Source organism: Nanorana parkeri, unplaced genomic scaffold (genome assembly GCF_000935625.1).
Source record: "Nanorana parkeri isolate BGI_ZX_2015 unplaced genomic scaffold, ASM93562v1 scaffold750, whole genome shotgun sequence".
Taxonomy (NCBI): domain Eukaryota; kingdom Metazoa; phylum Chordata; class Amphibia; order Anura; family Dicroglossidae; genus Nanorana; species Nanorana parkeri.
Window position 1 is genome coordinate 123,416 of NW_017307018.1, and position 24,281 is coordinate 147,696.

General features: G+C 39.6%; 1 protein-coding gene across 1 annotated transcript in view; it reads left to right on the forward strand.

The window, feature by feature from the left end:
- The window catches only part of PHACTR2 (phosphatase and actin regulator 2), a 104,598-nt gene that overhangs the window by 51,051 nt on the left and 29,266 nt on the right, over window positions 1–24,281 (forward strand). Inside the window, exons 2-3 of the mRNA XM_018564424.1 lie at window positions 8,536–8,703; window positions 23,150–23,230. Of these exons, the coding sequence (XP_018419926.1) occupies window positions 8,536–8,703; window positions 23,150–23,230 (249 nt within the window). The remainder of the gene's footprint in view (window positions 1–8,535; window positions 8,704–23,149; window positions 23,231–24,281) is intronic.

Genomic DNA, 24,281 nt, shown 5'->3' on the forward strand with positions numbered 1-24,281 from the left:
TCGAGTAGGGTGGGTGGGGGGGTTGATGGAGTGGTGTCAACAGAGCCTGTAATTCAATAGTTTTGCATCGCAGCGTGCAGTTGCAGAACAGATCCAGAGCAGGTGAAAAAACTGCAGCAGGCCCTATTTTACCTGCTCTGGAACGCATCAAAAATGCATGCAAATGCCTGGAACGCACTGAAAGCCCATTTTAAACTTCTTTTTTCTAAATTTTTTAAATTTTGTTTACCAAAAAGAGCTCAGAACGTATCAAAAACGCGTCTAAAAGAGTAGCGTGCGTGTGCAGAAACCTGACCGGATTTGCTCTGCATTTGGTGTGAACAAGGCCTTATACATAGGCAAATGTTGAAATATACAATGTTGTTGCAATGTTGCAATACTTTGGAAGCGTCACTACGACAGTCATGACAGTATGTGGGCAATAAACATGGGCAACAAACTAGTAATCCTTAAAGTAGATGGGCAACAGATGTGGGCAACGCAATTGCGTTCTCGGCAATAAATGACAATACTTGTGCAACAAACTGGCAATGAAAACAATATGTGACAAACAAACAAGCGATCGTGGCAACATTGAGGAAAATAATAGTCAATTGTGACAAAATGTCGCCAACAAATGGCAATCGTGGCAGAGAGAGAAAGACAACACAGTCCGCCTCCAGTAGCATCGGCTGTTTTACCACTGTTTGACAGGAGTAGTGATGCTGAGGTCTCTACTTTTGTCATCTAATTATCGAGCTGACCGAAAGGAACTCTCTGAGGCTCAAGGACCCAATAATCATATTAACTAGAGTCTCCAGGCCAGATCCAGAGACTTTCCAGTTCTGTTAGCATCAATAAGAGATATTGGATTAGGCCTTCCTCTGCCTCTTACCAGCCTGATTTTAGTAATTTACATAAAAAATGCTAACATAGTGTGAAATATCTCAGATTCCATCAAATTATGTCACCTTCTACATACATATTTGTAGAGGTCTGTTAATAGTTTCTTCGACAGGCAAATTCATATCTTTGTGACCCTTTGATCTATGCAGATTATGGCGTGACACCAGAGAACAGGTGATGTGCTGTATGTACCCAGGATAAGAATTATGAGCGACATGAGAATGCCAAATAATTAGACATTAGGTGTCAAGAATTTGTGTTATGTAAACTACAGTTTGCTGTTGTAACACAAAAGATCAGAAGGTAGTGTACTTGTCTGCAAGGCACTGTGTGATATTTGCAAGGGGATGCGGTACATTAGAACATTGCTTGTGGCAGTCTTGTAATATATCTGAAATGGTACTTCAAACATAAATTCAGGGCTGGTCAAGAAGCTACCCCCCCAATGCACAGGTTAAGTGCTTGTTTTGGTCTAGGGTCTAAAATCACAAAGATATACTCACCCGCACCTCAGGGTAGCCTCACTGCAAGGGTTGTTTTATTTTGCCTGGAGCTCTTCTTCTGGGTAGAATTCACCCTCCATTTGTACTGGTGAATGTTGTCACTGAGACAGAAAGTATGGTGAAATCCAAATTTTAGCGTTGTTATGAGAGCAAGAGGTAAGGAGACATCTTCCATTGGGGACAGGTTCTGGTGACAACTGTCTAAGATGGCACTGATCCTCACTTCCTGCTGTTTCCAAGAAGGGGAAAAAAGGAAAATCTCATCAGCAGGAGACACACAGCAAAAGATAATGTGATAGGGGTTCTAGTCCTTATTTAAGCTGGCCATACACTATACAAGTTATGATGATCAGCTGATCAAAGGAGCCGGTTGTAAAATCTTTGAGCGAACAGAGCCAGCAGGCAATTAGCTGCCGTCTCTGTTCAGGTATTCTAACGGCGGCCGTCAGCCACCGTCAGGATATAATGCAAACAGCGGGAAATTCCTCGATCAACACTCGTAAGCGTTGATGGAGGTATCTGTTATATTTTCTTTGTTCAGTCCGCAGGTTTATGAAGAAAATATTACAGTGTATGGCCAGCTTTACTTTAAAATGTTTTGGTTCCACTAGTCCGTAATAAGATTTGTCCATTTGGCCTAGCTACTAGTTAGTCTTGAAGATTCATTAGTAAATACCAGATCCAAGATGTGTGTATTCCCATGCAGTCACATTATTTGTTTTCATATTAATTTACTCACTGTGCGGCTTCTCTCTCTTTACAATGCTGTTGAAACCCTTTTCCTTTTTTTAATATTTAATAATAACCCTCATTACCAGTTGCTTTGCATACAAGGTGAACTAGCAAAATGCAATAAGTTTAAATCCTTCTTTCCTTTCTCAGATTTTGGCTTTATGTTGTGTTACTTTTGTCACACATCTTGGATGACAATGACCCCAAGGTAATACACATAGCAAATGCAAACAGCATTTAGCAGGTATGCTAGCCAGTGAACCAGCAATAAGAAATATAATAAAGGTTTTCATACATATAAGCAAGAGAGATGATAAGAAGGAGGTAGGAAGTGAAAGCATTTTGAAGTAGAACTGAAGACTTTTTTTTAGTTTTCGATATAGAAAGGAAAGGTTATTAACACAGGTGTCAGGTGTTTTTTTTTTGCTATCTGTGTTCATTTGGCAAGATTTCCTCTCAATTCCTGTCCAATAGCCACAACAAGTGGGAGCAAATTACTCCAAAAAGAGGGAAATCCCTGATGGTCAGCAGGGTCACCAGAACTAGTGTCCTCATTGGAAGATCTCCTATCTATTCCTGTTCTGGTGGCAACTCAAAATTTGGGATTTTCTTTCACTTTCAGGGATAATAGTTTCCAAGACAAATAGAGAGGGTGACTATCCCTAATGGGGACACAGACCGGAAATAGCATGCCTTTTTGTTTAACGTTTTGGCTTTAGTCGCACTTTAAGGGTAATGGTGAATATGGGGAGAAAACAAGAAAGATACTGAACACCACCTCCACCCAGCTATATTTCCTTTTGCCATCTAACCTTGTAACCACGGAATCTACACCTTTTCAATAAATGTTTGTCTGTCTAATAGTATACTAGACAGTTTCTCACTCTCTGATCAATGAGTGCTTTTTCTAAACTAGTTACTAGGTACAGTCCATGTTTTCCAAGAACAAGCTATTGCTGTTCTAACTGTGAATAGGATGAACATTAACTTCTGGGTAGCACTGGGAATATCTGGTATGTGTTTGTTTAACATCACTCTCAAAACAGATTAAAGGACATTCATCTGTGTGACCGAATGAATAAGACTATAAGAGGATAGGATTGTAATCCAAAAATTCTTCATTTTAATGTCATCATATATAATACATTATTAGAAGAGTTGCTGGCAGCACCATTAGGTCAGAGAACTGTCAGATGAAAACCACTGAGAATATTATTAAAAGGAAAGAAAGTAAATAAATATGAATGGAGATGGAAGGATGCACCATGGTAAATCAGACTGGGTTTCAGCCAGGACAAAACAATTAAGTGTGTAGAAAGAAAGTACGTTTGTGGGTATTCTCAGGTTTTAGGAATGTTTATCATAGGTTTTCTATAGTATTGATTTATAGCTCTTTTATCTATTAGAATGTAGTTTATTTAATTTATGTTTGACATTTAATACCTAACTATATAGAAAAACATATTTAATGTGTGTTTATTTTAAAAGAATTGGTGTATGCTTACATACAACTAGCATACGTAATTGAATTGGTCCCCCCTTGCACAGCAGCACTTAGACTGGGAGAGGGGGAGGCAGTGCCTGGAAAGAAAGCTGGAGACGGGCATTAATATTTTTCCATTTTCTGCATGGGAAAGGAAAGGATCAATGCCTGCTCAAACAGAGATTTACCAACAAGTTGTAAAACCTCTGAGCAACATGTGCTTCCAACACTTAGAAGAAATAATTACTGAGCTATAGGAAAGCCCTACATGGTCCCATCTCCACCTGGTTGCCACAGGTATTTTCTGAAATCAGGTCATGTATGTCCTGAATCCTATCCTGCCCTGAATGTCAACACATCTCATCTTTATGTTCTTGTCTACTAGGATTTGTTGATTGTAAAACTACAAGAATGTAATGTTCTGTAGGTATACATTCACACTAGGTCCATCCAGCTATATCTGCTCCTTACACACATTTGATAATTTTGGGTGCTCGAGTTCTGTAGTATTTAAAGGATATCAATTGGGAGAGTAACATATACTCTTCCCAATAATTAAAGTTGGTATGGGTCACACGGTGGCTCTAAATACTGAGGGCTGAGCGATCACATGACCTCTGATAGCTCAGCTCACGGCCTTCTTCCTGCAGAGTGTTGGCTATCATCCACTGCTCCCCGCATTGATTGCCCCCTCCCCTCTCAGTTTCTCCAGCACTAACTGGAGAGATAGACAGGGGAGGGGGCGGGCACAGCTGGCTCTAGAGAGGTGGAGCCAGCTGTCAATCCAGCAGCTGGGAGGATCCTGACAATATTGTGGGGATCCTTCATGGCTGCAGTGCAGCTCTGAGCTTTTGGCATATAATGGACAGTACCCAAAAGAGAGGTAAAGCCAAAAAAAAAAGGTTTGGCTTTAGTTCTCTTTTAATGAAAGAAATCAATGACTAGCCAGCTGTCTTCATTTTTAGGAATAAGATGAGGCTGATTTTGTAAAGAAGTTGAAAATCTTCTCTCAAGAAATTGTGTGAATATTCATTTTAATTATATTAAAAGCAAATTCCTGTTCATTTCAAATACCCAGTCATGTGCAGATGATCCTCTATGTCTCCTTAAAGGGAACCTGTAGCCACATGTTATGAGACGAACTGACATTCACATTTTTAGAGTTCAAAATGTATGCACAAGAGCCGCTAAGATCTCCTATCATTAGCATCTACTATTGTGAATGATTGTCTTATTAATCAAGTTGAAAAATTTGAGTGGGGCTTCTCCCATAAAACAAAGAACCCCCAAGCAAAGAGGGAGGTGCTCAGAGAAATCCAGTAGGTAGCAGTAAAGACGCCACACCAGTGGTGATAGACTTTGTAATACTTCTTTATTTCATGCTACATTATCTGCTGGTGCAACCATTTGATATGATATCTCTAAATACTTTTAAACTCTTGAGTATAGGCAGTCCTGAAGTGACCTAACACACAAGCCCCGATGAAGGGGTAGTTTATGAACTCCTGAAACACGCTGGTTTCTCCTCTCATTGATTTTTCATTAATAAAGAATTATTCTGGACTCTATCTCCACTGCTGTGGTGGCTTTTCTGCTGTCTACTGGATTTACTTGTTTTAGTGAATAACTCTAGGTGTTTACACATGTGGAGTTTCTAGAACACGTTCTTTTACCTCAGAATAACAGCACCATTTCCTATGGTATGTATCTTAGGACCAACCCATGTTGCTTCTTTCGCCTCACTGTAATAGGTGGTCTCACTAACCAACAGTAAGACATGAGAAGCGGGAGGAGAAAGTACATACCCAGTAACCACAAAAGCCAGTTGCTGTTTCCTTTTCTGAGGTCCAAAGAAGCTGAGTAAAAATCCAAGCACATGTCCATAAGCACATGGAGCTGCAGGCTAACGTACATATGTGTCAGTTTGTCTTATATGGAGATAGTATGGAGACGGTTTCACTTTAAGGTTCTTTATGAGCAAGTTTTTAAACTTGCATTTCTGTTATTTTTGGTACCACTTCTGCTTTTGTTTGAAGTCTGTGTTTCTCTTTATCATTACAGTCTCCCTGAGGGAATAGTTACCAAGGAGGCTTTCATTTTGAATTTTGTTTTGGTCTGAAAATTGGCTTGAGCTTTTGAGAAATGTTTTTGCAGCTGCATGTTGTCCCCTGTGACAGGCACATACATATGCTCCACTGAACTTTTCATTTTCTGTCTTACATTGGGACATTTAGTGCTGTTATATTTCATCATTTGCTACAATTTGTAAGATTTACCAGTTTTATTAAAAAAATGTAGAAATGTTATTAGTTCTATTAGCCGTTTAGGCATACGGTATAATTTATGTAATAATGTAATGAATACACATTTTCTTCACATCTTTTTCTCTAAAAAGGTAATTCAACAAAGGTTTTTTTTGTGGTGTATAAGAAGGGTTAAGCTTGCCATACTGGGCTTGAATTTTGTCTTCTTCTTGCTCAGTCAGACAGTATTCAAGCCCTTTTGCATCATCCGTCCCGGAATCGACTGAGCCTGGTGGAAAATTATCAGCCATGCAGTCATTGTTCAAGTATTCAAAAGCCATGGTGTTGTGGCTGTCTAAATACAGTAGCTGACAGCAAGGATTCCCCCCTCAATGCTTTTTAGCATGGAGGGATGAATCTTCTGATTTTCTTTCCATTAGGCCTCTTTCACATGGGCGGCGTCTGTGCAGGGGATCCCTGAACTGATCCCCTGCTAAATTTGAGCAGAACATAGTGGATGACATCCGTGTCTGTTCAGTTTTTTCTCCATCCGAAACAAAATGGAACTCTTTTTCTGGGTTTTTTCGGACTTGAGCTAACCATACACCTATAGATTATCTGCAGATTTTCTATGGTCAGATGCAAAAAGTGCAACAGATTCCTCCAGCTACGCTAAACTATGTGGATGGAGAAATCTCCCACTGGGCCAAGCTGCAGTATCTTGCTAGTCGGCCCCGCTGGCTCTCAAAACACCTGAACAATGTCTGCATCCAATCAGATTGTTCAGTTATTTTGAGAGACATCAGGGCCGACTAGCAAGATACTGAAGCTTGACCCAGCGCAAGATTCCTCCATCCACACAGTTTAGTGTAGATGGAGGAGTCTGTTGCACTTTTTCCATCTGACCATGGAAAATCTGCAGATAATCTATAGGTGTATGGCCAGCTTTAGTGGTAGGCAACCCATAATTGCTCATTAAATGGGCTGCCTACTGCATGGGCTTGCTAAATCATACTCAAAGATGAAGAAGTTCAAGCACCTTTTAAAAAATCAAATTGCACCACATTGCACAACACACATGTGATGGCTTGGTGTGCTGGGGTGGCATTAAGAAATAATGACACAACAGCAAATTTAAAATTATAACATGCAGTGCTGGATTACATGTTGCATTGCACATGCTCCCGCATTGCAGAGATGTGAATGGAGCCTCAAGTCACACTGCTGCAACAAGGCACATTTGTAAAATATAGAAATGAATAAACTGAGAGAAGATTTACCTTAGAGGTAGCCCCATCCTCTTTACACAGCCACTCACCAGAAGTGCACGTGCACTCAAGGCAGCTGAAGACCTGCACCAAAACAAAGCAAAAATATGGCAGCCACCCAAATCAATTTAGTAGCAAGGGAAAGTATATGGATGAAATAGTTCACAGAATATTACAACAATCCCCTAACATTTGATACAGCTGGGTAGCGTAAAAGATCTAATTATAAACTGTTTCTGACATTAAGATTAAAAACAGAGGTTTTGTCTACATTGTAAAAATCCCAATTCCAGAGCACTTAAAGTGACACTGAACATAGGAGTTAAATCTTAAAAATGCATTCAAGTACATTACCTAATAACAAAAATGTATCTTATTTGTGTATCACTCAGCTGTAGATTCTTAAATCAGCTTTGAATTCATGATGACACTGTTCTTCCTTCTGGAGGGTGGCTACGTTTGTTCCCTATGGTCCCCGTGTGTAAAGTAGCCACCGTGATGGACTACAATCTCAATACAAGTTAGTAAACTAAATGTGATGATGTAGTCCATCAGAGGAGCAAGCTTGGAGTGGTGGCTACTTTACAAAAAAAGAAGATGCAAATGTAGACACCAAATACTTGTCCCGTAAGTTTATGAGAAACTTTGGTGTAATAGATTTTGCTAAGACAGTACCATATATTTTCTATAACACTGGATTCACACCTGTCTGATGTGGCACATTGCATTAACACAAGCGTGCATTATGTTGTGCCTTGTGAATGCCAAAGGGACACATTTAAGAGGCATGGGGATTACTGTGCTCACTCAGGTCATCCTGGTGTAGGAACGAATTCAGGAAAGTTCACTGACAAGGCAGCTCCCAAACAAGATAGGCATCCCTTATCCCTTTGTAGGGTAACCACAAGTGACTCAGTGTTCAGAAATTAGGGGTGTTAAACCAGAAGGTTAAAGAGTACACAAATGCCCTTAATTGTTCACAATTTGATTAGGCAAAAAACAGCCAACGCGTTTCTGGGCAAACAATATATCACCTTCATCAGGGCTTAGGATGGTATAAGGTTTTGATTGTATTCAACATACTAAATCCAAATGGATATTTATAAGATTTGATAAAGAGGTTTCCTTTAGTGCTGGAATTGGCAGCAGTTGCCGTAAAGCACCACAATGCCTTATGCATTTATAGGTATGAATCTAGCCTGATTGTCAGCTGTACCACAGATGCTGAAGTTCCAGGCATCAACAAAGAGAATGCAAAAGGTTAAGATTAAAGGTACAACAGTATAATACCAGAAACAAAAATTACCAAAACCGTTGCTAAAACCGTAGACATGCTGTATGTCATGCAGATTATATTAGTAGTAATTTTATTTAACTGTATAATAAAAGGCTATACAATTAACTATTGTTTTCTTCAACAGTTGATGGGTTGGACAAAGCTTCCATTGCAAACTGTGATGCACCAAACTCAGGCAATCAATCACCTCCCTTGAAGAGGAAAGGAAGGCTCTCCTCTATAGGCAAGATTTTCAAGCCCTGGAAATGGAGAAAGAAGAAGGCCAGTGAGAAATTCCGGGAAACGTCGGCAGGTAGGTAGACATATTTATGGCTCACTTTGGTATAAATGTTAGAAAAATACATCCAATTATTATTATTTATTATACATAAACTTTTACTAGTTACATTTCTAACAAATTACAGCTTGTTGGCTGTTTGCTTGTTGTGAGAACATGGCAAATTGAGGACTTTTCTGTCAAGGGCTGTCTGTTTGAAATATGTTAGTAGATATCGCAGTCATCTGACACTAAAAAGCATTGTTCACATTATTCTTTTTCAAACTTGTGTTTAACACAATAGTATGGATATTGTTTTTTGTTAGTCATTGGGTTCATTCACCTAGTACACTTGGGTGTTTACACTTGCATTGGAGGCAGCGCTTCATGTAACTAGAATAGTCCTTTCAGCAATAACTTTAAAAACCTGTGTAACTTACGGGCACACTCCTTTCAGGGTTTAGTAGTTGGCAATATCTGTATTCCATTTCCGTTGTGACATGTGGAGCCGCACATAACAGAATAAATGTATAGATGAAGAACCTGTGTATACAATCCCTTTTTACTGCGGACGCCGCAGTTCAGGTTTTGTGAAACCCTTTGCAAGTTGTCTACATGACCTCACAGTTTTTTGTTACTTTACATTAGGGCTGTGCAAATGAAAGATTAATTTCTCGATTAATCGTAAATCTTTTTGATCGATTACAATTTTTTTGATCGATTAATTTTTTTTTAAAACTCTGCACGAGCGCCAGCCAAGGCATTGGCCTATACACATACAGCACAGCAATGAAGTCATACAATGAACTAGGATCACACTAATCCAGCACGTTATTATTCTGAGTTGCCCCACGTGAGATTAATAACGTGCTGGATTAGTGTGATCCTAGTTAATTGTATTACTTCATTGCAGTGCTTTATGTGTATAGGCCAATGTAGTTGGATCTGTATGTGCATTATAATTAATCGAAATTAATCAATTAATCGATTAAAAAAATTTCGATTAATCGAACACAACAATTTTAATCATTACCAGCCCTACTTTACATGTTTTTCTTCTGTAGAGAAGAATGGCAGACAACTATTTGTACTGGGATGTTCACATTTTTGCTTTGGTTGTACAGTACACCTGGTGTCAGCATATTTAAAGCTAAACTAAAAGAGAAATCCCTTCTTCCCTTACTCGTGTCCAGGTGGAGAAGTACCTGCTATGAGACCCCCACTGATCTGGCCACTCAAAAACGTCTGACTTTTTCAACAAATTCTGCACTGCTCCATCAGGTCAAAGAAACAGTATCTCAGCTGCAGCTTAGACAGGCAACTGAATATCAGATTCAATTAAAGCTGAGCTCACTAACTCCTTATGAGCAGACACACATGTGTTGGACATATAGTGCTCATGTTAGAATCCTTAACACGCTGCTTGGCATCACATACTGTCAATTTGCTATCGTTGTTATTCTCCATGGACATCCTGTGTTGTGCTACCTCCTGAAGATATCAGCATCAACCTCTCTTTCCCTTTCCAATGGCTGCTTTCCAGGAGTCTTCCTAAGTTAAGGGCGACACCCCTGGCCCCACCCCAGCCTTGTTACGGGTGACCTCCGTGGCAGGTGACACAAGCTCACCCAAGCAAGGCACAATGTACTGGTGACACTAGTCACCAACAGGCAACTTTGCTGCAAGATGTCAATGGGTTGCAGTCCTCAGGATTGCTTTACCACAGGGGTCAAACGAGCAGGGTGGCTATGATGCAGAGGCAGGTTAACAGTACTATAGCTGGTCGAGGCAGGTGACAGGCGAAAGTTGTCAAAGTCTGGGTGGAGGTGTAGGCAAGTGGCAAGCAAGAAACGAGGTCTGAGCAGAGTTTAAGACAGGAGGTAGACAAAAATAGTCAATGCCCAGATAAATATTGAGGCAAGTGGAGAGTACAACAGTACAACATGCTGCAAGTGGGTAGGATGTACTTTCATGGATCCTGGTGGTACCGCAAAACAGCAGCTTCTGGAAGGCAGCGGAAGATTGAATATTCATGGAGAGAGTAGAGTGGCAGTATTTAAGGTGAAGAAGCAGCTTAAGGAGTTTTACATGAGCCCTATATGATCAACCTGTATAAAAAGTTAGTGTTTACCCTGCATGGGCATGCTTGGTGGCAGTCACTGATTGTGTAATGCAGCTTTATTTGCATTTATTATTACTTTTTTTTTTTTTTTAGCTCTGACCACAACATCAGTAATTGGCAAAAGTGTTTCTATTGCAGACATACAGTACAATGTTTTTTAGAGCTGCAGCTAACGATTATTTTCAAAATCGATTAGTTAGCCGATTATTAAGTTCGATTAATCGGTTAATCGGATAAAAAATAAAATACATTTTATAAAATGGCTCCAGTGATGGACTACTGGTTTGTATTGAGGTTGTAGTCCATCACAGGAGCGAGCCGGGAGCGGTGGAAGTAAAAAAGAAAAAGTGTGGTGTGCAATATAGTGACATGGAAAGTGAAAAATTATACAGCAATGAATGCAGAATGGCACCGGCTATAGAGGACTACAACTCCCAGCAATAGTACATTATACAGCGCAATGCAGAATACCACCAGCTATAGAGGAGTACAACAAATCCCAGCAATAGTACATTATACAGCGCAATGCAGAATACCACCAGCTATAGAGGAGTACAACAAATCCCAGCAATAGTACACTATACATACAGTGCATAAAGTATTGCTGGGATTTGTATTCCTATGTATAATACACAGCACAATGTACCACCAGCTATAGAGGAATACAAATCCCAGCAATACATTATAGAGCACCATGTGTGGGAAAGTGCAGGCTTACCCATCTATAGGCGGCTGTCATCCCCCCACACCTGCTCCTACTTACTGCTTCTCCCCACGTCCCTGTGCCGATTGTGGATGTGGGCGGGCGGTGAACGTGAGGCGGGGAGGAGATGCGGCGTGTGGAGCGTGGATGCGGGCGGGTCTGGCAGCGGCGAACGTGAGGTGAGGAGGAGGTGCGGCATACGGCGTGTGTGGAGCTGTAAACAGGGCCAACCAATCAGAAGCCGATTAATCGATGATTGAAAAAGTTGACAACTTTTTCAATAATCGATTATAGTCGATTAGTTGTTGCAGCCCTAATGTTTTTTTCCTCTAATCCACAAAGTTGAATGCTCCTAGTAAAATTACTGGCAATGGAGGTTAATTAATAAAAGGTGGACATTTTTTTTTAAAAAGGGGGGAGACATTACATGTAGACTTCTGGAATTGCTGCAAGCAATTAATTTACAAATAAAACAAGTACAGGCAGTGAGATTAAATCTTTGTAATGAGGATACAGACCGCAGTAAAAAAAACCTTACAGTTACCCGGAAGAAGAGTCAACTTCCATGTACATACAGTACTACGAACCAGACCCAAAAAGGTGGGCACTCCTTGTTGGCACGAGTGCGGTAGCATTATAACTACCCCTGCTGTACAGTAATAGCCTCCGTTTGTAAGTAGGAGTCGTATGTAAGTCGGATTTATGTAACTCGGGGACTGCCTGTATATTTTTAATAATAATAAATGCAGGTAAGAACATTTAAAAGTAATGCTTTACTAAAAAATGCTCTTTTTAACAGGAAGTCTGAAGTGCATTTCAGAAGAGCTACTTCTTCTGAAGGTTTTTATTTTTCAGATTGCATATAAAGAAGTACCAAACAGCTAGATATACATGCATATAAGAGCAGAACATCGGGTGAATAAAGAATGCATGTGGATTTCAGTTATTTTATAAACTGTTTTTAGGTATACAATAATCAGAATAAGCTAGATCTCTTAATTGAGTGACTTGACCGTATGTATGTGTATATGTATATGAGCAGTGAGTTGTTGCTTGTTAGTATTCCGAATAACATTTTGGTTTTCCAGTAATACTGTCTGCCAATGAGTGAACTACTTAATGGTCTATTTGGGTTAGAGTACAGATCATGTGCCATTTGCCGAGTACAGGCCATTTCCAGTAATTCTGTATTGCCTAGCTAATCCCAGGCCATTATGAGATTACATTGTCAGCAGTTATAATGAATTGAAGTGCATTGATCAGAGCTCAGATATAAACAGATGTTAGCATTGTGTGAGATTAGAAAACCTGGCATAGAGAAGAGAGACTTGTTTTAATAACCTATGTAAATTACATATTTATTTCCTATTAAACTCGACCCATATTTGAACCTCCCTTTGCAAAAGCAAACAAATGTTATGATGTATGAACACACATAAAAGCACATGGTGCAAGTATAGTGTTACCTCTAAGTAGTTCACTTGTTAAGTTGAATAGAGGGGCATGTTGAAAGAATATAGATGTGAAGACCATTCAAAAGCGGGTAGCGAAATATAAAGGCTTGGTTATCTCGCCAACAATTAAACGTTACAAAACCTGTACATGTTCACTTAAGAAAAAAAAGCTGTTATGGGGCAACTTAAAATGGAATTCCAAATTATTTTATTGCCCTTGTTGAGGGGATTTCCCTTTACTTCCTGTCCATAGTGACCACGTTCAGTTTGAGAAAAGTTTAATAAAAAAAGGATGTTGCTCGGTGCATTCCTGCTGGGGGGACGTTTCCTCACTTGAGAAGGGTTAGAACTAGAGGTGCACTGAAATAAAAAAAAGTGGTACATAAAAAAAATTGTCAGACCGAAACTGAAAAATTAATTTTTTCACATTTAAAAAAGATTTTATTTATTTTTTATAAACTTAACTTTTTTATATTTATTTAGTAATTCATTTTTTATTAAATATTTTTATTTTTTACTTTATTTTTAGGCGCTTCGGGGAAATATTGGGGGTCTAAACAGACCCCTGATATTTCCCTTTTAAAATAGAAAAAGAGATTGGGGACACAGAGTACTCTATCTCTTTTTCTCTATCCCCTGTTATCAATGAACAGGAATCCTCTATAAGTGTTCCTGTTCATTGATAACTCGAGGACATAGTATGTTTACTATAACCAAAACTATGAATGAACAGGAGGTGATATAGATCACTCCCATTCATTCATAATTGAGGATATAGTACACACACCATGTCCCCAATTATCTACAAACACTCAGCGATCACTGATCGCTGAGTGTTTGCATTGGCTCTCCTCTCTGACACGCTGTCACAGGAGGCTAGTGAGCGGAGCAAGGAGGAGAGCTCAGCCTCCTCTGACAGCCACCCCCACACCGCTCTGCTGGACTGTGATAGGAGGCTGAGCAGTGTGGGAGGAGAGACACGGGCTGCTCACAGCGCTCGGCCCGCTGTCACTTTCTCTCCTCCCCGCTGGGACACAGAGCAGCGCACAGCAGGGAGGAAAGAAAGCAGGGATGCACCGATGTATCGGCAGGAAAATTGCACTTTCGGCATTTAGCCAAAAGTGCAATTTTCGGCCGATATGTTTCGGTGGCCGATAGTTCGGTGCATCCCTAGTTAGAACTGCATTTAGGTTTTTATTGTTATCTATGTCCTTGTTGGGGAGATTTCCATCTACTTTCTGTCTGTTCTGGGGACAGTGTTCAATTAGAGGCAAGTCCACTGAAAAGGTATAATGCTTGGGCATCCCTATTTGACCTCATTTGCTTTCTGTGACTGTCCATTACCTTGACAGGAAGGGAATCTTCTCCAAAAAAAATAGAGGTTCTAACTCTTCCTAACCTTATCAAAGACTAAATTAAAAAGACTGGGTTAAAATGCTCTTTAATCAAAATGTATGACTAACTCCATTCTGAGACAAATCAAGTCACACCCGACTATTGGGCACACTTGGAGAGCTGCCAGAGTGGCCTTCAAGTCTTGGGGGCTCTCTACTTCCCCCTCCCCTCCACCAGATCAATGGGACCCCAGACTTCTCTACCGGCCTCCAAGATGCATGTTTTATCCGTTTAGGACAGCAGGATAAGTTTAGGGCTCTCCATTTTCTTTGTGGTCCTGCTTGGCCTTCTTTCTCCGCTCTCCTCTGCCCCTTCATTGGCTGTGCTGGGCTTTTGGAGACTTTGTCAATTGTCCCACTACCTATCTTCTCTCCCTCCTCCAAGTTCGTTTACTAGGCTGTTATCCAGCTGACATGCTCCACGTGTTTTGGTCCTGCTCCATTGCTCACAAATTATTGGAATCAGGGTAGTGTTATTATGAAAAAATTTACAGATTGCCCGATTCCATTAGACCCTGCCTTTTTTCTGCTTCACCATAGTCACCGTTCTCTTTTTTTCTTGTTGTGTAGTGGATGGGCTCAACTTACGTTGTATATATTATTTTCTATACGCTATTTTTTTAAAATATATTATTTACTATACAGTAAGGACCCTTTTTTTTGGTCTTCCTGGTAACTAATAATGATGTACATTGCTGTGTAAGCATTTCCTGTTTTGGCATTCCTCATATATTTATTGTATTAGTTTTCTTTCTTTTGTATGTTCTTTTTTGAAAAATCTTTGTTAATGAAAATTGAATTGATAAAAAAAGAAATTTGACTATATCCAAAGCCTGATAAACAGCACCATCAGTTCTGTATGGTGGATAGTTTTCATTATTGGTTTAGGTACAGTAGAATAACGTTCTGGAGAACATCACTTAAAGTGCATTTTCTAAACCTATTCCAAGTGGCCCCTATGCCAGTACTGAGCTTTTTTAATTGTGGTTACACTTTCTGAAACATAACCAGCATTGAATAGGCCACACAATGAAGTGCTCTGGATCACTGCATTTCTGGAATTGTAACCAATTTGATAATTGCTTAGCATAAAAGAAGGGGCATGCTAAAAACAAGTTTTGAAAAGTGCATATGGTAAATGTTTTACATGATAAAGTATTTGTATTATTTATCTATCCAATCCTGAGATTTATACAGCTAGAGAGCAGAGCTAGGTAGAAGACCTAACTCATATGTACTGCAGTTAAAGTCGCATAAATAAATATGCAGTTAGTTTTAGACATTGTACAGAAAACCCCACTTTCCTGTTAGAGCGGTTTTTGTGGGGTGTGGAAATTTAACTGTCCAGTTCAATGGGTACCAAAGTTAGACCCAGTGTACACTGTAATGTAGCAGACCTGCTCAGACACACCCTTTTTTTCCCTTTGCAATGCATGTCTGTGTGAGCATGCTTGAGATGAGGGGTATGGCTTGTACTCATCTATGCCAGCATAGACCCCTGGAGGTGTTGGCCAGGAAATATAATTTTCACTAACAGAAAAAGGTGTTTTAGGGCATTTCCAAGCAAAAACCTGTCGTACATCATAACATGAGGAGATACAGGACTATAAAGAGTCAAGAGAATGTGTGAGACTTTTAATGGGTTTCAAGCAATAAAGCTAGTTCATCTCTGTGGCTCCAGCCTATGATTGGTCAGTAAAAGCAGCACAGATGGAAAAACCCCTTCATCTGCTCACTCCTCCTTTCAGTATGTTCATTGTCAGCACATGTGAACTGCAGCACACTTGGTTGGCTCCTAGTGCTGACACTCCCTCTTTCATTCTATGTTCCTTAGTACAAGGGATTAGTCTCATATCAAGTCAAATTCAGCCACTTACACTAGTTGCATTTAAAATAATAAATGTCATGATTTTTTAATTACTACATAACTGCATTAACAAGTATGTTTATGTGCAACTTCAATATTTCAAAACGGGCACTCACTAGTTCACTGCATATAATAAGAAACTGGAAGTGTTCTACCTGTTTATAGCTACATATCCATAGGGAGATGCAATGTTTCTCCAAGTGTTCTGTAAATGTGTAAATATATCTCCTGCTATTCTCTTTACCTTTCAAAAACGAGGTTAGATACATTTGTAAATAGTTTACAATTTGTGTATTTAAAATTATTTTGGAACATAAATGTATCCTTGATCTCTAGATCCTAGTGTTGATACACACGTTAAGGTTTTTATATATAGTGAGAAATTGTGGTTTGCAGCACACAGACGGCTTGACAAGGCGTGACTGGTGTTTACAACGACTGTTAGCCATAGGACTTAACTTCCACTCTGTATAAAAGCTGTAACATTCCAGAGTGCCTTCCCTACTATATTTTTGGAATGTTCAGTGGCCAGTTTGTAACTTTAGCTGCTGCAAAGCCATAGAGTCATAAATTATTTTCATTTTTTTAGTTTTAACAATGATTATTTCGGTTGAACTCTTTATTAACTCCTAGTTAATTCTAATCCCCCAAAATAACAATTTTCTCCCTCTTATGCCAGTTTTTCTTCACTATATTTTTCATTTGTTTTTATTATTTGTAATCATTATATGTAATCAAAATAGTTAAACTTCCTTTAACATCTTTACCATAAGTTGTACTGGTAGCATAGTTTTGCTAACAAATAGAAGTCACAGAAAACCTGTACATTGTGCTTCCTATAACAATAGTTGTAATAAAACTACAGCTGGTCAGAACTGGAAAAAAGAATATGTTTGGCTTCAGTATTATAGGTAATGTTAACGGTAATGGTAAGGTTATCTACAAATATATTAAAACATACGGTAAATGTATTGTGTAATTGTCTGTGTTATGCAAGAGGTTCTAAAGTGTTTGAAGAGGAACTAAAGTCTGCAAGACAGACCTCTACCCCAGTGATGTGGCATTTGCGTGCTCCCTTGATGGTGCTGACATCTTCTCCAGGTCTTCTTTTGGATTCAGTGTTTTCTGTTATATTGAATGGCCAACCTGGGATGATGTAGCTCTATGGAGTGGATTTACTAAAGTTAGTTAGGCTGTTTATCTTTTTAATACATTTTTCCTTAACTTAGTGAATGTGGTAAAGATTCATTTTTCAAAGAATGCCCAATCACATGCAAGGAAAATAAAACAAAAATATTTTTGCTTGCACAATTAGATTCAGAGCTTCACCTCATTCACTAAGCTAAGGGAAAACCCCCTTGCAAAATGCAAATTCCCTTGCAAAGTAAACAGTCTGTTTGTCTTTAATATATCAACCAATATGTCTCAAGAGTGCCGACTGTTGCACCTATGCAAATACAGCCTCAAAATTGTGTTTGCAGGCTTAATTCATAGATATAATTATTACAATATTATTGTTACAATGTATTTTGATTAGTTCTTTTACATGCAGACTAATTAAATGTCCTTTGATCTCCACATTATAGGATTGATATACTAAAACATATGAACATAAGCAGCGATTGATAGTAGAGATGCACCAAAATAGAGTTTTGAAACCGAAATTAAAAATTGTCAGGCCAAAACTAAAAATTAGGTTTTTTTCACAACCTGTTCAAAAAAAACAACTATTTTTAAATTGTTTTAGTTTTATTTTTTTTACTTTACTGTTAGGAGTTCTAGTGAAATATCGGGGGTCTGATATTTCCCTTTTAAAATAGAAAAAGAAACAGAGTCCTAAATCTCTTATTCCGCAGCCCCAGCACTGAATGAACAGTGAAGGATATGGATATAGTGTGAGTTACTATGTACAGAATCGTGAATAAAAAGAAAGTGATGTAGATCATTTATAACTGGTACATAGTAACTCACACTATGTTCAGTTATGTACAAACATTCAGCGATCAGCTGATCACTGAATGTTTGTACTCCACTTTCCATCCTGAATCGGCTGTCACAGGAGGCAGAGCAGGGCGGTGCGGGAGGAGAGCTCCGCCTTCTGTTACATCACAGTGCTCTCCTCCAATCACCACTCTAGATGCTGATACACAGACCGGCCAGTACCATTTTGCCAAAAGTGCCAATTTCAGCTGAAATGTTTTGGCGACTGAAATTTCGGTGCATCCCTACTTATTAGTTAAAGGAGAACTATGAGGTGAGTGCTTTTCACTGGCCTCATAGTTCTAGCCGACGTGTGACAATGAGACTGTCACAGGTCGGCTCAGTAGATCGTGAAGTGAGCGAACACATACCGGCATTCGCTCACCTCTCGATCCTGTCACAGCTCTCTGCCGTGACAGGGGAGGGGCTGGATTTCCCCCCTACCCGCTCCAATCCTCTAGCGCTGACTGGCGGATCGGACGGGGAGGGGGCGGGTACAGCTGGCTCTGCCTCTAGATAGGCAGAGCCAGCTGTCACTCATGCAGCTGGGCGGATCCAGACATAATTGTCGGGATCCACTTCAGCTGCGGCGTCTCAGTATACCGCGAGCAGTAGCTCGCGGTATACTGTGGCGTCTCAGTATACCGCGAGCTACAGCTTATACCGCGAGCTATACTGAGCTTAGGGTAACGGGAGGACGCTAGTTTGTGTCCTGCCGTTACCCCAAGGAGAACTATGGGGAAAAGCCTTAACCCCATAGTTCTCCTTTAAGGTATGTTTGCATGACAGGTCTATATTCACTCCTTAGCCTAATAAATTAACCTAATTTAAATGTATTAACATAAACCTAAACTAATTTGATTGGCTTGCTAACCATTGACATGTACATGCTCCAAGCTAAATGGCATATAAAACAAAATCCTGTATGCTATGCTGTAGATGGGAAAATAGCAGCATTTTTATGAGTATTTATTATTGAAATCTCTATTCCAAGCACCAATGTATGAAATTTCAAATGCTAGCTAGTTCTTGTACTTACACATGCCCAAAAACGTATGCACATGTGTCCTCTAATGATAGCTGTGTGTAGTCATGCAATTTCCTATATAGCATGCACAATTTCAAATTCTAATGGCAGTTAGGTAGACCTGAAAACAAATAAAATAAAAAAAAATTTTAGGCACACCATAGCTGGAGTGTAAATTCCAAAGTAGTTCAAAATTATTAAAATAAATAAATGTTACTAATATACGCTGTAGCCTTTCTGCACACATCTGGGAGCATAGCACATTTCAAGAGGATACAATTGAGCTGCCAGCAAACTTCCATACCCTTTAATATATTAGGGGCATTGTCAGGTCCAGTAATCTCATAAATAAAATAAAAAAATAAAAAAAAAGATTTTTCTGTTTTATAATATAGAAAGCTCATATTTAACATTAGTCCTAGACTCCTCCAATGATGACATGTCCAGGCTCCAGTTGCCACTGTGTCCAACAGCAACACTGTCTTCACTGTCACTTCTTCCAGGTCCTTTGACTCCTCTTCAGCCATTGGATGGCAATTGCTGATGTAATTCCAAGAGATGCCCACAGTTACATCATGCTGACCACCTGGGTGTATTTTCAGCATGCCAAGAATCAGCTGGGATGTACACTGCTTGGTGCATTCTTTCTTCAGTGTACATTGGAAAAGCTAAATGACAAGAAGCATGAGGCCAAAAAAACTTTGCATGTTTATTTTACAAACAAAAAAACTCTAACTCTGCAATTTTTAGCTGAGGATCTAAAAAGTTAGTTCTTTAATTGAGAAAATGGAAGCCAGGGAGACAATTTTTATAGGCTTTTAATGAGGATGGGCTGCCAGAGGGAATATGATGCCACATGTTATACCATGCTTTACTCCTTATGTTTCCTCTTTAGTAACAGTCCAGAACAGTGTGTCCGATTGATGCCAATGCCTACATTTTACAAATAAAGTCAAGTACTTGTGCATGTTAAGCAGTTCCAGGGACTTCTTTTTTTTTTTTTTTATCATACACCAAGATGCTAGCTTTCTTATTTAATAAAAAGTGCAAGGAACTAATTCTTCTAATCTGAAGGAAACAATTAGAATACACTTTGTAAAAGTCAGACTCATACAGAATGAATTCTGATTGGTTATTGAACTTAAAATTGATCACTGTGCTCCTTGCACACTTAATTAAATAAGGCTAAGAAGTATGACTCTTCTCAGAAGTTTGTCATTATTTCTAGACCAGCGTTTTAAAACCTTTTTTTCAGTCATGGCACCTTTTAAAGGTATGCAAAATCTCAAGGTGTCCAGAACGTAAATGTATCAAAATAGGTGTGGTCATCACAAGATCAATACCAGACCCTTATCCTAGAAAGTGGTCTGGTATGGGTTTTAAGGGAGGACCCCAGGCAAAAAAAAAATAAAGATAACGCGGAGTTTCCCCCTTTACATTTTTTGGTGTCTTCCAGTGCGCTTTTTTTTTTTATACTCAAATTCATTTCTAGTGCATTACAGTGTGCTCTGGTGCATTTGCATGTGTTTATTTGTGTTTTTTGGTGCCCTCTAAACCGGAAAATATTGCATTGCAGTACTATTTTTAAACGTTCTGGAACTGAACGCAATGGTGTGAACTGATCTCAGTTTTTAACATAGGAATGAATGGGTATACATTTTTGGACCAGACAAAAAGCATTCTGGTCTGAATCTGGATCTGGTCTGAAGATGGTGTGAACAAGCCCTTACTCCTGGTGAAGAACGACCTAAGTGAAACACTGGGTTATTTAAGATTGCTAAAGACTGAAAACTATACTTAAGTCTGACACAGTTCAATTAAAGGAGAGAGTAATAAGTGAAAGTTGCATGTGTAGCCATATTGAATGGTAAGCAAAGTTTTGGTTAAGGATATAAGCTTTTAGGATATGCGTAGCGTTTAGTTTTGGATAAAGTATGGGAGGTTTAAATCGATTTAAATCGACTATTCTCATTGTCGATTAGTTGATTGTTCGATTAGTTGCTGCCACCACTCTGCATCTCCATTCTCCTCCCCGCTGGTGCTGCAGCTGTCTGTGTCCCTTTCAGTCTCCGCTGCTCTCCCCGCTTGTATCGGCAGAGGCAGCGGGGACACAGACTGCTGCAGCCGGCACCAGCGGGGAGGGCAGACTGCTGTGCCTCTGCATTACCTTGTTGCTGTTGTTCCTCCGGTGCTGCCATCGTTCATGCGATTCTGCTGCCCTCGTTCATGTGATGCTGCTGCCGTTCCTCAGCTGCTCTCCCCGTGCCCCGTCCCTACGCTGCTGCCCCTGTACCACTGCTGCTCCCCCGTGCCCCCTCTTCTGTCGGTGGCAGAAAGCCGGCGTTACAGCTCCCTTTAGCGACTGAGAGCAATATCCAGCCTGCTGTTGGTTATTTTAAATTGCAATAGCCAATAGCAGGCTGGCTATTGCACCCGCCCACTGCCTGCTGTCAATCAGCAGAGGAGGACCTGAAGGAGAACTTTCTCCTTCAGTTCCCTCCTCTACTGATTGATATAGCCACCTGCAATGGAACATGCAGTACTGCAATACCATGCATTGCAGTGTGGTTCGAGTGCAAAAAATGTGCAAACCTTTTTATTCTGAAGTAAACTTTGTTTGTAACACTGCATTTTTTTATTTTATTTTAAATTAAGCTTAGTAGAAGTCACTGTGGTGGGCTTAAACACCTAATGGTTTCATCTCTCTCTGAGGGACACCAGTACTGAGATTTTGCTGCAAGCATTGTCAGCTCTGGTCCAGCTTCAAAGTGTTACTGCTCCTTTTTCAGCAGTAATAGTCATACCCTACTTTCTGCATTCTCTGTAACCCAATGTATATGAGACATCTAACACAGAGAGTGAGGTTTAATTGTAAGGACTGAAAACAAATGGCAGACTTTGGAACTTGTAGAGTACTGCAAGTCAAATGTAATTGTTGGGTGGATAGAAACTTTAAATAACACCTGTCATCAGCAAATAGTGCTTTAGTTCACCATTGCCCCCTATCTATGCTGCAGCTCCCATAAAGATTCTATACAAATCCAGACTTTTCTGAAAGCCGGCGATTGCATGCAGCTAAGCATAACCAGGTACACAAAGTCTGCCACCTATTATGATGCTTAGAAATAATAGAGAAGGGCCTACCATGCTAAATGAGCCGTTTACTGAACACGGTTTTTACAATGGATCATTTTGCAAACATGCAAGGAGGTGCACCTTAGACCCTAGTTGTTTCCATGAAAATGTTTTATTGGTTGGCTGGGAAAATCCATTCTGGCTGATCATCCCTTCTCCTGGGCAGGCTCAGCCAGAAGGCAACATGGCAGACCAACAGACAAGTGAGCAATCCAGAGTCAGAAGAACATTTTCTCTACATCTGTTTTTGCTCCTTTAAAGTTATTTTGGTAAATTAAAGGACATATTGACAGCCATGAAGGAGAACTACCTGAACAGGAAAGTGCGGCTTTATCAGCTGATGCAAAAAGTTCTCTATGATCTAGTATTTCAGAGTTTATTCTATTTCACTTTATTCCCTGCAGAATGAAATGTTCCAAGAAGACATGTGCTTACTGTTTCAATGTTACTGTATACTATAATCATATTTACTGTTTTAAATGGCCATTGTACATAAAGTATTATGCACAGAAAATCTGTTAATACTTTCATAAATTCAAGAAAACAATGCTTCCATTGAACAATCCGATACTAATATCCAGTGATAAGATTTAAATTGTTGCAATCATTCATTAATTTTTTAGCATTTCAGCATTCTTAACTGTTATTGATATTGCTTAACAATGAATAAATAGCTGCATTTTAATTAATGAAGCTGTACAGTGGATGTTTGCTTATGCTTTAGACCTGATGAGGGTAGAGACTGGGAGAGTTTCCTTTATTTTAATCAAGCAGTGTTTGTTTACCAATTTGTTTTTCAGTGTTAGAACGCAAGATTTCCATGAGACAGAGCCGAGACGAGCTTATAAGAAAAGGAGTTCTCAAGGAAATACCAGACCATGGTGAGAATGTAACCCAGTTTATACACAACACATGTAAACTATTTTTTATACTGAATAAAAGTATAGTAAAATGAAAATCCAAGAGAACCAAACACTTCCAAATAAAACTATATTGGGCATTTTGAACCAGTGAGAGCACTTGATTGGCAGGTCTTACATTTTAGTATTACTTTTATATATTTGGAATCTAAACAGATAGGAATAACAAATTATATAAAACTGAAATTTTTGGTCTGGTGCATGTATCTTCATCTTTGTACTAGAGTCCTATAAGGGCATAAGTGCACAGTACACATGTCAATTTGACTGTAAAATCTATGCTTAGTCAACTTTAGATATATACGAAAATCTGTAGGATTCAAGCCTAATAAAAACATTCATGAAAAAAATGAAGAAATCTTGCAATGTGAGTCATGAAAATGTGCACACATATACATCATCGCTGCACCTCTACATTGCCACAGTAAATGCTAATCACTTACAAAGATGGAAATGGACTTTCTTTGATTTCAGCGGCTTTGTTTTTTAATATAATAATGATTTCTTTGACATGAATTGGGGTTACATCTATAACCAAAACTTCTTTTTTTTTTATTTGGACAGAGTGAGGAATGGTGTTTTATCGGGAAGATTTCCTTTTTTATTTTCTCTTCTGTAGACATAAAGGGAAGTTGGGAAGTTAGGGGAAAATTCTCCAAAGTGAAGGAAATGTCCTTTCAGACAAAGGGCAAGAATACATCTCCTGAGGGCTTGTTCACACCAGTTGGCTGCTGGAACGCACTGTATCGCATCCTGGCCAGCTCTCTGCGTTCTGGGGTGGGAGGGAGGGGGCGTGGCGGTGCATTCAAGTCAATGGCACCACAGCCACACCCCCCGCAGTGCGATCGCCTGCACCAAAACGTGTGACACAACAATGCCTGCATTCTGGTCAAGTGCGATCGCAAAAAATAGTGCTTGCAGCAGTTTTTGCGATCGCACTAAACCGTAACGCAGGCATTGTTGAGCCACTCGTTCTGGTGCGGGCAATTGCACTGCGGGGGGGGGGGGGGCG